At 38.8% G+C, this 14,428-nt stretch overlaps 1 protein-coding gene across 1 annotated transcript in view; it reads left to right on the top strand.

Moving 5' to 3' along the window:
- Positions 1-8,406: 8,406 nt before the first annotated feature.
- ENTHD1 (ENTH domain containing 1) overlaps positions 8,407-14,428 on the top strand; it is an 87,053-nt gene continuing 81,031 nt past the window's right edge. Inside the window, exon 1 of the mRNA XM_061418598.1 lies at positions 8,407-8,813. Coding sequence (XP_061274582.1) covers positions 8,465-8,813 — 349 coding nt within the window. The 5' untranslated portion in view covers positions 8,407-8,464. The remainder of the gene's footprint in view (positions 8,814-14,428) is intronic.

Genomic DNA, 14,428 nt, shown 5'->3' with positions numbered 1-14,428 from the left:
TGATGATGAAATCTTGACAGTTGTTGAGAGAGAGAAGGGTGTTGAAAACCACGAGACTGGATAAAACCATCCCGGAAATGAACACAGCAGAGAACTGACCCCTCCAAAGTTGAGAGGTCAGAGAAATGAGAGGATACCAGCCAAGGAGACGAGAAGGAGAAGTAATGTCTTGGAAGCCAACTGAAGAAAGTTTTGTTCACTTTTATAAAACTGTGAGTTCAGAAAATAAATTAAAACCCACACCAAGTTATTGGGGCAAAATGATGTCTATGTTCTTGATGCTACAGTATTGCAACTAAATTATGGTGCCCCCAAATGGAGGAAAGCAGACATCTCTTTGTACATGTCACTTTCAGTTCAGTTCAGTTCAGTCGCTCAGTCGTGTCCGACTCTTTGCGACCCCATGAACTGCAGCACGCCAGGTCTCCCTGTCCATCACCAACTTCCAGAGTCCACCCAAACCCATGTCCATTGAGTCAGTGATGCCATCCATCCATCTCATCCTCTGTCGTCCCCTTCTCCTCCTGCCCTCAATCTTTCCCAGCATCAGGGTCTTTTCCAATGAGTCAGCTCATTGCATGAGGTGGCCAAAGTATTGGAGTTTCAGCTTCAGCATCAGTCCTTCCAATGAACACCCAGGACTGGTCTCCTTTAGGATAGACTGGTTGGATCTCCTTGCAGTCCAAGGGACTCTCAAGAGTGTTCTCCAACACCACAGCTCAAAAGCATCAGTTCTTTGGCACTCAGCTTTCTTTATAGTCCAACTCTCACATCCATACATGATCACTGGAAAAACCATAGTCACTTCAGCAGAGTTAATTCCATAGCGGGTAGCATGTGAGCCTTTTGCCTGTCTGATCCACTCAGTGACTGCTACCAGCCTCTCCACCTACAATGGGACTGTTGTCTTTGAGTTTGTGTTGTTCTCTTTTTTCCATCTGCCTATTCAATCACAACCTATGTATGTACTGAATATTCTCAAGTTCATGAGCCCTGCCCAGCACACTCTCCCTTTGTCCCAATTTTTTCTACTCAACTGTCTCTTGGGCATCTTCACCTGGTCACACCAGACACCTCACCTCACATTCAAAATGTCCAAAATAGAATTCATCACCTTTCCTGCCAAATCTGCTCCTCAGACTAGGTTCCTATCTTAGTGAAACTAGCAACCACCATTCACAGAGTCACCCCAAAAAGAAACTCGAGTGTCACTGTAGACTCCCAGATATATCTGGAGCCAAGTCCAATAGCTTCTGTGCTATAATTTCATACACAAACGTGTGTCAAAGGAGAATGAGTGGAGTGGATTATGTGCCACAACAATGGCTTCTGCTTTGGTTATGACTTTTATCACTTTATGTTTTAGGATTTTTTTTATGTGAACCATTTAAAAAATCTTCATTGAATTTGTTACAATATCGCTTCCATTTTTATGTTTAGGTTTTAGGGACTTGAGCTCCCCAGCAAGGCACTGAGCCTGCACTCTCTGCATTAGAAGGTGAAGTCCTAACCACTGGACTGCCAGGGAAGGCACCTTCATCACTTTGGCTCAGATGGTAAAAGTGTCTGTCTACAAGGCAGGAGACCTGGGTTCGATCCCTGGGTCAGGAAGATTCCCTGGAGAAGGAAATGGCAACCCAGTCTAGTACTCTTACCTGGAAAATCCCATGGATGGAGGAGCTTGGTGCAGGCTACTGTCCATGGGGTCACAAAGAGTCGGGCACGACTGAGCGACTTCACTTTCACTATAAAATTCTGTTCTTTTTCCAGTCCCTCTGTTCTGCTTGCAATCTAATTTTCTGAACACACTCAGAGATTCGTTCTGAAAGAAGAAAATGAATAGGTTTAAATTGAAAAAATTGAGATCTCTGACCTTCTCAAAATACAAAAGTTAAACTCATGACTGAGAAGGTCAATGGAGCTCAACATTAAGAACAAAAGATTGATTCTCAGCATAGGGGAAAGAGCATAGAAGTGTATACAGGAGATTTGGGTTCAAGTTCCAGTTAAATCCTTGCTAGCTGAATATTTCTGGACAATTCATATAACTTATTTGTTCCTGCAAACTCAGCTCAGTTTTAACTCCTCCAGAAAGCCTTTCCTAACCATGTTGTTTAGAAAAATTCCTTTTTTACTCTCAGATCAATCTATGTTTGCCTTTATCATAGTAATTTATCACAGTTACTGATTTATTCCTGTTTCCCTTATTGGACTGTAACCTTCTTGTATTCCCATGGCTCAGCATAGTGCCTGGCTCTAATGAAGAATGAATGCATGTTCCTCAAACTTAGCATTCTTACCTATAAAATGGGATAATATCACCTATATTTCAGACTTCCTTTAAAATTTACATAAGATATACATATGAAAATCTTCATAAACTATAACTCAATGCAAAAAAAAAAAAAAGCACTTTTGGTTTATTTCTCACTACTTTATAAAGTCCAACACCTTATCATGGCCTTCAAGGTCCTGAACCACCCATTTCCAGACCATCTTTTCAATTTCCCTCTGCCTTCTGCTCTCATTACTCTATATTACAGCCAGCTAAATTGGTTATAATGCACCAATTTCTTTCGTATTTCCTATCATTTTATATTATACTTACCCATCTACATGCCAGTATCAACAATGTAGGCTGTTATTATAGTAATTATGATTGAAGCAGTAGGAACTAAAAGCAAAGGTAACTTTCATTTACTAAGCATTTTCCTATTCTCTACATGTGTTTTCGTCCATTCTAGTCAGTATTCCACACAGCCACCATGGTTCTTTAAAACATAGGTTTGATTACACTTTCATTGCCTTCTGGATAAAACCCACCTGGCAGTACAGACAAGGCGCTTCATGATCTGACTGTCCTCTGCCACTTCACCTCCCTCTGCTGTTTCACTAACAGTCTTTGTGACTGCCATGGTAGCTACAGAGCTTGCAGTTTTACCAGGATTATAGGCTCTCTCAGCTTTCAAGCCTTTACACATGATGCGTCCTTTGCCTCTAATGGCTTCCTCTTGTCTATGCAGTGAACTCCTGTCATCCTTTAAGAATCAGTTCAGATATAAATTCTTCTCTCAAGGCTGCCCTCAACTACTCCTTGGTAGAATCAGATGGTCTCTCCTCTCTCATTATGCTATGCATACCTTGTCACAATCTTCTGTGATGGTGCCTGTCACCTCCACTAGCCTGTCAACTTAATCGAACTCGATTCTATCTGAGTCCTTGATGCTTTAGATGCTCAGTGAAAATCAGTTGACTGTTTCAATGACTAGCCATCAGGGGTACCCAGGGCCCTCACTGGAAGCACTCAGTCATTTCCCATTACTTTTCATCTCTAGAGACTACTACTAGAGATTATATTCTTTGTCCTTCAGATCACGTTTCCAGTCAGTTAAAATTAGACTAATAACACGGATTGTAAAATTTATTCTTTCATTGAAGGATTAGGCAGTGCCACAGCCCAACTGATCACAAAAGGAAGACATCTGCCTTCATACCGCTGGATAGCCACAAGCAGGGATTATTTTAACCCGAGGCGTCTCCCTTCCTCGAAGTCCTGGGAGTAGCGGGCATCAGCCGAAGGAAAGGCCGGAAGTGAAGAGCCGGAAGTGAGGAAGCGGAAGTGGGGGAGGGCGTGAGCTCTCCGGCCTGGTTGGAGGAGGCGGATCAGCTTGCGGGGGGCCGGCCTGGTGTTTGGTAGGGAAAAGGCCCAGATGCCAGGTGGCTGGACATTCCCCTCAGGTAGTAGCCTCTCATTTGGGGGTAGGGGTGGGGATGGAGGGGGCCTGGAGGGGTGCTCTCCGACTGCCCATTCCATGCGGGTCCCTACGCCTTGTCAGGCGAGGCGAGAAGGGGACAAGGCCCGCAGGTCTCCCTGAGGGAAGGTCACTGTTGTGTGATGGTGTTACATCACTCCCTCCTTCTAGAAGCTTCTCCAATACCCACTCCCACTACATTGCATGCTCTCTGAGGGCAGTCACTGGTCTGAGTCGTCTGTGTGACCCAGTGTCCCCCACACGGCCTGCATGGAACACAGTGGTCGTTCTGAAACCACTGTTGAACGAATTAAGTGATGCCAAGGAATGGATACAGGAAGCAGATTCTTCCTCTGCTCTTTACCTTCAGTTCTTTGTGGAGCATGTCATGTCTTTCCCACCACCCCTTATGTGGTGATTTTTTCCCCTTATGCTGCAGATGGGGAAACTGAGGCTCAAAGAAACCTTAATAGGAAATGGCAGACTAGGACCTCAAATCCATGCCTCTGGAGCCCTAATTAAAGTAATGAGGTGAGGTACTGAATGCCTAGGTGTGAGCATGTTGTGAGCCTACATCGAAGAGTAGCACTTACACAGCGCTTCACTGAAGGGACTCAGTGGTTAAGGATCCACCTGCAATGCAGGAGATTCAATCCCTGGGTGGGAAACATCCCCTGGAGAAGGAAATGGCAGCCCACTCCGGGATTATTGCCTGGGAAGTCCCGTGGACAGAAGAAGCCTGGTGGGCTACAGTCCGTGGGGTCACAAAGAGTGGGACACGACTTAGTGGCTAAGCAACAACAGCATGCCATTTACACCAGAGGGTGGAAACTGTGTCTTGTGCTCCTGTTTCTCTGTTTCTTAGAAATGGAGCCTGTCACACGGTAAACTCTGGGAAATAATAGTTGAGTGATTTAGTGAACGCACAGGCAGGACTCTAGTTTCTCTGCCTCTTGCAGTGTGCTTTCCATCAAAACAGTAACACCTGCTAATGCCCTGGTGATCTCTGTAATCCTTCTTCCAAAACAATCTTGGCCAGAGTTTATTTTCTCCTGAGTTGATCTCATGTCTGCAGGCAGAATCGGTATAAACACAAAAGTTGTTCTGTCTTCATAGCACTACCCTAAATGTGTCTTTCCAAAGATGCCTCTTGGTACTCAGCCTCTTAGATGCTGTTATAGTTAGTGTCCTAAATCTTTGGATAAAGTCAGTGTAGCCCCTCAATCTCTTATTCTCAATTCTGATATCCAAGAAGTTTTGAAAACCACTTTTTTCCCCCCTAACTTATCTAGGTCCAAGATTTGAACTGAAACAGCCATTTGTCTTTACTTATTACAAATATTTGCAAATTTTTATTGCAGTCATGTTGATGTGTTTAATTGTTCAGACCTCTTTACTTACCCCAGACCTTTGTGTGGATATCATGTAATATATAGTGTAGGCATGGCATTACTTTTCAAAAGGTTTTCACACACACCCCCCCCAATTAAGTCTGAAGTCCCTAACTTATTTGGCCTCAAAAGATTCAGATAAGAGACTGTGGACCTGTAGTTTAATGCCAGTTGGCAACTTAAATAGTCTCCTGTTATTCAGGTAAAGTTGAGGGAGAAAACAGCCTTTGTCAAAGAGTTGAATAAGTGGGTAAATGGAGTAAGAAAATTAAGAGATGTTTTATACCTCATTATTTATCTTGGAAGTGTTAATGGGAGAAAGCTCCTTAACTAATTGATATTTTTAAATGTATGCAGCATGTTTTACATTTATTATTTCTTCCACAAAGCTATATAAAAATAAGTACTCAAGAAATACTTGTTGATTGATTTGAAAATGTTTGCTTTAAACTCTAAAGTTAAAACTAGATATTAACTCTAGTTTTAATTCTAGATTCATAAGCAAACATTAGAACTTTACTTGACTGTTGCAAGGGTTGGATTATATTTTTAAATGTCATATTTATAACCCAAAGCTGTAGAATCAATTCATGTTTGTCCCAAAGCAAAATCAATCCACCACTTGGTCATTCATGCAACATATTTGAGTGCCTGCTAGGTACCTGTTTATGCAGTAGAATTTACTGATAAGATGATCATGGTTGCTGCTCTCAAGGAGTTTCTAATCTGGTGGTGGAGAAAGCCGAAGAGAAAATGACAAACACGTAATTATACATCCTGATAAGTGTCATGAAGGAAATAAACTGGGTCTGAAAAGAGCATGATGGGAGGACCTAAGTAGTAAGTGTGGTGGGTGAAGGCCTTTCAGAGGAGAAAACCCAAATTTACAACATGAAATATCTTACTTCCCTATATATTGTAAGGACTTGGATAGCCAGGCAGCCAAAATTCAGGTGTGAACATTTATCCTCTTGGGCACTACGTTTGTCTCGTATCACTATATTTACAATCTCAAACTTTTGAAGGACTGAGTAAACTGAGTGTTTGCGTATAGCCAGGTGTCTAAAACACATAATAAACCAACCTCATTTACAATGAACACAAATGAATTTCTTGTTAGCTTGAGAAGATTTCAAGATTTCAAGTAGTAGAATGGTGTGTTATGTATTCTGTGTTCATGTCACAATGTACTGTATGTTAGTAAATAATACTAATTCACTTATGTACTGTATGTTAGTAAATAATACTAATTCACTTATCCAGACATTTTTCTTTAGTTTTTTGAATGGTTAAGAATATATTTAATTTTGATAAATCCAGCACATCCCATTGTGAACTACTCTATTGGATGGAAGGCTATTATGTAGATAATTTTCTATGGCAGAAACTTCATCTAAGAAAGCATTTTTTTAATTTAAAAATGCAGGTTAAGAATAGAGGAAAACCTAGATATTACGATTTTGTCCCTCCAAAATATACATAGGTAGCTATTTGAAAAAGAAAAAAATTTTAACAACTGTATTCAATTCTAGCAAGTTATGATTCTAACAAGGCTTTTTTTTTTTTTTAATAGACTTGTAAAGAAACAGATCAATATTTGTTGCTCCAAGCCAATGTCACAGTACATCGCTGCATTGAGTGAGCTTGGTAGAGGGCAAAAAAGGACAATAGAAAAAGAAAACCCTCATGACTGAAAATTTTAATAGCTTATTGAAACACATTATAAGTCGAGTTTTCACTGTAGGAGTGAGTCAGGTAAAAATGTCTGTATTCAAAGTGCAAACAGGAGAGAAAATCAGAAAATTGTAAAAATACACAATTTCTCTTTTTTTGTCTAGGGTTGATGATGGTCTCTTTAGGAGAAATCTTAATTAAAAAGATACATTTTCTGCCTTGTTTATTTGAGAATGCGTTGCACTTTTACCAAAAAAAAAAAAAAGATTACTTATTCCCTTCTTTTATTTTTTAAAAAAGAAGTGATAGTTTATTTAGGTTGCTTCTGAAAATTATGTCTTCCTTAAATACATACAGAGAAATTCATCAAACCTGAGCTAAAAATCAAGAAGGTCAAGGAAGAGAAACAAAACTAAAAATAGCAAGCATATTTGTTATGGATTTTTAGCATTTTTTCTTTAGTATGTATGCAGTTTCTCTAGTAAAATCTGATTATAGATTGTTGAGCACTCATTGGGTCTGGATGCTTATCAGGGAATATGTTTCTAAAGCTGAGTAAAGAAAGTAATTTAACCTTTCCTTCGACGTACCAGCCTTACCAGGACTAAAACATTGGTTTAGGGCATCGTGGGTTACATGTAGAGTCCACTGAGGACAATTTCTTAATAGTTGATGATCCTCCCTTCTTTTAGATTAACAAGAAAACAGACCATATTTAGATTTGATTCTAATGACTTGTAAGTTCTGAGAAGGATAGGACCAAAGGTCAGTTGATGATTGTAAGACTCAGTTTTCGCTTGATTAGTCTCGGGACATAGCATATTTATACGTGACAACAGATCTTGAGATGTCATAGTGCAAGTTCCATTTTCTTGTCCACCATTAATTTGTCCACTGTTCTTGTAATACTTTATAATAATTTTATTTCTGGCCAAAGAGGTTCAGGGATACTTTTTTTTTTTTTTAATTTTTGACTGTGCTGGGTCTCTGTTGCTGCGCCTGGGCTTTCTCTAGTTTTGGTGAGTGGGGGCTATTCTCTCGTTGTGGCGCCTGCGCTTCTCATTGCAGTGGCTTCTCTGGTTGCGGAGCACGGGCTCTAGAGCGTGCAGTCTTCAGTAGCTGTGATACATGGACTTACTTGCCTTGCAGAATGTGGAATCTTCGCAGACCAAGGATCGAACCCATGTCCCCTGGCATTGGCAGGCAGATTCTTAACCGCTGGACCGCCAGGGAAGTCCCAGTGATACTTTCAATGGAAACTTTTAGGTCTCGAAAGACCACTTATGTTTCTTTAAATAACATAGGCTAATCCCTCGTGAGATATTTTCCCGTATTGATCCTAGGAACATTTACATGGTCCCCTCAGTTCTGGCTGATGTATGTGAGGCGCTGATTTGGAAACTACAGCTAGATTTTTCAGACTGAATCGCTCTTCTGGAGACTTTTAAAAAATGTTTAACTTACTTATTTTTCGTGTGTATTCCTTTGCAGAAAACTGATAAGCTTGTCAAGATGGAGAGGAGTCATTTGTATTTGGGAGCAGCAGACTTGGGGACCAGCTACCTCTCAAGGGTTCTGTAAACCAATGACACAAGCACCTATTGTGTTGCTTTCAGCCCCCGTCCTACCTTCAGACTGGTCTTACCTATGGCATTCAGGAGGCAAGTGAAAAACTTCGTGAAGAATTACTCAGATGCTGAAATAAAAGTCAGGGAAGCAACTTCTAATGACCCTTGGGGTCCTTCCAGTTCTCTAATGTTAGATATCAGCGACCTGACTTTCAACACAATTTCTCTCTCTGAAATTATGAACATGCTATGGCAGAGACTCAACGACCACGGGAAGAACTGGCGCCATGTGTATAAATCCCTTACCCTAATGGATTATCTCATCAAGAATGGATCAAAGAAAGTTATTCAGCATTGCAGAGAGGGGTACTGTAACCTTCAAACGCTAAAAGATTTTCAACACATAGATGAAGCTGGAAAAGATCAAGGTACCAGATGAAGAAGTTTATACAGTGTGCTAGTAAAGAGTAAGAGTGTGGGAGGGGGGTTACTTTAAAGCAGAAGCTGGGGAAAAGAAGTTCTTAAATGTACGAGCTGCCTTTCCTCTGGGACAGTTTGGGTTTCCTGTTTAATCCTTTGTGTTGACTCTTGAGTGCCTTTGAAAACAATGTATGTATATTTTTCAAAATGATGTGTGAAACTAACACAGTTAGGTGCCTCATAAAAGGACACCTCGTAGACAATGAACATAAAAGGGAGATCATGTAGTATTCATCCTTCTCAGCCTGACTTATTTCACCTAGCATAATGCCCTCAAGGTCCATTCATGTTGTCGCACAAGGAAAGATTTCATTCTTTCGGACCTCAAGGGCATTATGCAAAGTGAAATAAGTCAGACAGAGAAAGACAAATATTGTATGATTTCTCTTACATGTGGAGTTAAAAAAAGGAAAAGTTTATAGGTACAGAGAGCAGATTAGCAGTTGTCAGAGGCGGAGGGAGGGAAGAAAATGTGTGAACTATTTTTGTTTTAGTCTAAATAAATTGACTTAAAAAATAAAGTGAAAAAAAAAATACACCAAAAAGTTGAAAAGTGGAACTTGAGTTCCTGCTTAATTTACATATGACAAAATAGCAATGAATAATTTTCCATGAGCAAGCTTCATGATTAAAGTCAAGGAACTATGTCCTTGGAGTAAATGTGTTATTTTAGGGAGCTAATCTAAAGTATTAATCCTGGTACGATTTTATAAAGATACAGGATATCATATTAAGATCTCTTTCATGAGTTAAAAGCTCAGAGTATTTTTTTATCAAATAGGGTTTTCTTTCAACCTGGGGTTGAATCCTGACTCTGCTGCTGCCTAACTGCATATACTAAGGTAACTTATTAGATTACCTCAGTTTAGCTCTCTGTACATTGGGATAAGAGCAATGTCTGTCTCATAGGATGGTTGTGAGGAGTGTAAATATGTTTGCCTGTTTCTCCCCAAAGGATGTCAGCTCCATGAGGGCAGGGACGTTGTCTACTTTGCCCATTGCTGGTTCTCAGCAGAAGAGGCACCATCAACATTTGTTAAGAGAGATAATAAATGGAAGAAAGAATATGCAAATTGTCCCAATTTTGTTTAAAAAATTATATTTATGTATATGAAATTTATTATATTAATTTAACAAGTGGTCCTGGTAGGACTAGAGATGATTTTTTTTAAATTTTGCTATTGTGTTTTTTGTTTGTTTTGGCTGCTGTGCACGGCCTGCGGGATCTTAGTTCCCATACTAGGGATCAAACCTGCGCCTCCTGTAATGGAAGCTTGGAGTCTTAACCACTGGAGTGCCAGGGAAGTCCCTAGAGATGATTTTTATTTTGTTTTATATAAACTTGTATGTTTTAAAACACAGTTTATAATTAGACCAAATAAAACTAACATGGCCCTGTGAAAAAAAAGAACAAAGTGAATAAACTAGGAGGCATGACAACTTAATATAATAATGTCACTGTAATTATAATTAGACTGGAATTTAGTCATAAGTGTGATAAACTGTTTCCAAAGACTATGGACTCTTCAGAAACTATGATGGGAGTAGTTTTATGAATACAGAAATTTAGGTCATGAAGTAATATTGTCGGGGGTGGAAGAGAAGTCGGGAAAGGCTGCATAGGGTATTGCACTGGGATGATTCAGTAGTGCCTGATATTGTTCTACAGTGGTAAAGAATCAGCACTTCCTCCCATCTAAAGTCAAATTATAATTTGTTGAAGTGAATAGCCTTATGAATCATGAGAAGAGGATAAAATTCAGTGCAGTCTCTGTTAAGTATACCTTTTAAAAATAGAGTCTTTTTTAGAGCAGTTTTAGGGTTACAGAAAAATGATGCAGAAAGTAGAGTTCCCACACGCCCTTCCCCACCCACACATGGTTTCTCCTGTTAACATCTTGCATTAGTGTTGCACATTTGTTACAATTAAACCAGTATTGATACAGTAATATTAACTAATAGTCCTTAGTTTACACAAAGTGTTCACACTTCGTGTTCTGCAGTTCTATGGGTTTTGGAAAATGCATGATGTCATGGATCTGCCATTCCAGTATTGTGCAGAATAGTTTCACTGCCTTCAAAGTGCCCTGTGTTCCACCTGTCCGTCCTCTCTCCCCTGCCTTGAGCCCTTGGCAGTCACTGATCTTTTTATTGTTTCTGCAGTTTTGTTTTTTCCAGATTGTCATATATTTGGAATCATTCCATATGTAGCTTTTTCAGAATTTTTTTTCTCTTAGCAATATGCTTTTAAGATTCTTCTATATCTTTTATAGCTTGAGAGCTGATTTTTTTTTTACTTTAAAAAACAGCTTTATTGAGACATAATTCATACACAGTACAGTTCACCCATTTAGAGGTCACAGTCCTATGACTTTTGGTGTATAATTAATTTTTAAAATTGAGATAAAATAAATGTAACATAAACTTTGCCATTTTAAGTGTATGACTCAGTGGCATTCATTACATTCACACTGTGGCACAACCATCACCAGTGTCTGTTTCCAGACGTTTTCATCACCCCCAACAGGAGCTCTGTAACCGTTCAGCAGCAATTCCCGTGCTAACCTCTAATCTGCTTCTGGTCTCTCTGATTTTGCTTATTTGGGTGCCTCGTGAAGTGGAATCATGTAGTAGTAACTGTGTTTCTGTGTGTCTGGCTTCTGTCACTTACCATGTCCGCCAAGTTCAGCCATGTTAGAGCATGTAGCAGAACTTCATTCTTTTTATACTGAATCACATTAATCTGCAGGTACTTAACCACATTTTGTTTATCTGGTCATCTGTTAATGGGCTGTTTTCACCTTTTGGCTGTTGTGAATAATGCTACAGAGAACTCTAGTGTACAAGTTACCAGACTCCTGCTTTCAGTTTCTTTCTTTCAGAAAGTATACTTAGGAGTGGAATTGCCGGGTCATGTGGTAAGTCAATATTTAGCTTTTTGAGGAACCACTAAACCGTTTTTCTTAGCAGTGGCACCATTTTACATTCCCACCAGCAGTGTATTAATAGGAGGATTGCTGTTAACATCCTTGGTGATCCTGTTTTTGTTTTATCTTTTGTATTATAGCCATTCTTCTGGATGTGAAGCAGTATTAATACTTACTGTGGTTTTAATTTACAGTTTCCTGAAGACTAATGATGTTGAGCATCTTCTCATGTCTTTGTTGGGCCATTTATATGTCTTCTTTAGAGAAATGTCTATCCAAATTCTTTGCCCATTAAGTTTTTTTTTTTTTTGAAGAGTTCTTTATATATTTTGGATATAAGACCTTTATCCAGATAGATGATTTGCAGGTATCTTCTCCCATGCTATATAGGTTGTTTTCTTCCTTTCTTGATTAAATTTTGAAAAAGTCCATTTTATCTGTTTTTCCTTTGGTTGCTTGTACTTTGTGTCATAAGTAAGAACTCATTGCCTAGTCTAAAGTCACAAAGATTTACACCTATATTTTCTTATAAGAATTTTGTAGTTTTAGCTATTACATTTATCTTGGGTCCACTTTGAATTAATTTTTATATATGGTGGGAGGTAGAGATCCAGACTCATTCTTTTATACCCAGTTGTCCCACTACTATTTGCTGAAAAGAGAATTCTTTCCTCATTGAATTATATTGACATGCTTACAGAAATCAATCAACCATAGATATATGGGCTTACTTCTGTACTCAGTTCTGTTCCACTGATCTGTGCATCTATTCTTATGCCTGTGCCACACTATTTTGATTATTGTAGCTTTGTAGTAAGTTTTGAAATAAAGGAATATGACTTTATTTCCAACTCCAACTTTGTTATTTTCTGGTATTGTTATGGCTGTTCTGGGTTCCTTGCATTTCCATATCAAGTTTAGCATCAGCTTGTCAATTTCTTCAAAAAAGACATCTAGAATTTTGTTTGACATTACGTGGAGTCTGAAGATCAATTTCAGGAATATTGGCATATAAATAATATTATTTCCTCAAATTCATAAACATAAGAAATCATTCCTTTTATTTAGGTCTTCTTTCATTTCTTTCAAACATGTTTTGTAGTATTCATTGTACAAGTTTTATTTCTTTTGTTAAAATTTATTTCTAATTTTTTTTTTGGTGCTACTATAAATGAAATGATGGGTACTTCCATGGAGGTCCAGTGGTTAAGACTCCGCACTTGGGCTGCAGTAAGTATGGGAACTAAGATCTTGCACAGACCAAAAAAAAAAAAAAAACCACAAACATTGTTTTCTTAATTTCATTTTCAGATTTTTCATTGCTAATGTGTAGAAATTCAGCTGGTCATCTGATTTTTGTATATTAATCTTGTATTTTATTACTCTGCTATAATATTTTCTGTAATAACTATTTGCTGTAATACTTTTGGGGTATTTTGGTCTTTTTTTATATAGATTTCTTTGAATTTCCTACATATAAGATTATGTCATCTGCAAATAGAGATGATTTTACTTCTTCCTTTCCACTCTGGATGCCTCTTATTTCTTTTTCTCTCTTAGTTGCTCTGTCTAAAACCTCCTGTACAATGATGAATAGAAATGGTGAGAACAGACATTCTTGTCTTGTTTCTGATCTTAAGAGCTTTCAGTCTTTCACCATTAAGCATGATGTTCCATCCATCATGTGCTCAGTCGTGTCTGACTCTTTTTCGATCCCATGGACTGTAGCCCACCAGGCTCCTCTGTCCATGGGATTTTCCAGGCAGAATACTGGAGGGGGTTGTCATTTCCTCCCCCAGGGGGTCTTCCCAACCCAGGGATGGAAACTGAATCTCCTGCATTGTAGGCAGATTCTTTCCCACTGAGCCATTGGGGAAGCCTCGAGTATGATATTAGGGATGGGTTTTTCATAGATACTCTTTATAAGGTTGCTGGAGTTCTCTCCTCTTCCTAGTCTGTTGAGCGACTTTCTCAGGATAGGGTGTTGACTTTTGTCAGATGCCTTTTCTGCATCAGTTGATGTTATGTGTTTTTCCCTGTTTCCCTTGCATTTTTAGCAGAAATCCCACTTGGTCATGGTGAATGTCCTCTTTTTTTAAGTGTTTATTTTAGGTCTGGTTGAGGCTTGATGATAAAACTAGAGAATATCTTCTTGAGTCTTGAGCATGCTGTACTACTTAATCCAGAAATTACAAAGAAATTACAAATTATTAGGGTTAAATTTATTATTAAATATTAATTAAAATTTTGCAAGCCCAAGAGTTAGGTTTATTTTTTTCTTTAAGGAGATGATTCAAAACTACAGACATTAACTCTTTCTTTTTTTTAATTTTAAATTTATTTTTTAATTGAAGTATAATTGTTTTACAGAATTGTGTTAGTTTCTGCCAAATATCAACATGAATCAGCCATGGGTATACATATGTCCCCTCCCTCTTGAATCTCCCACCCATCTCTCTCCCCATCCCACCCCTCTAGGTTGTTAGAGCCTCGGTTTGAGTTCCCTGAGTCATACAGCAAATTCCCATTGGCTCTCTATTTTACATATGGTAATATAAGTTTCCATGTTCAGTTCAGTACAGTTCAGTCGCTCAGTTGTGTCCTACTCTTTGTGACCCCATTGTCTGCAGTACACC

The sequence above is a fragment of the Bos javanicus genome, chromosome 5, assembly GCF_032452875.1.
Source record: "Bos javanicus breed banteng chromosome 5, ARS-OSU_banteng_1.0, whole genome shotgun sequence".
In the NCBI taxonomy this organism is placed as follows: domain Eukaryota; kingdom Metazoa; phylum Chordata; class Mammalia; order Artiodactyla; family Bovidae; genus Bos; species Bos javanicus.
The sequence above is the reverse complement of the archived record's forward strand: the minus strand, read 5'-3'. Positions and strand labels throughout refer to the sequence as shown.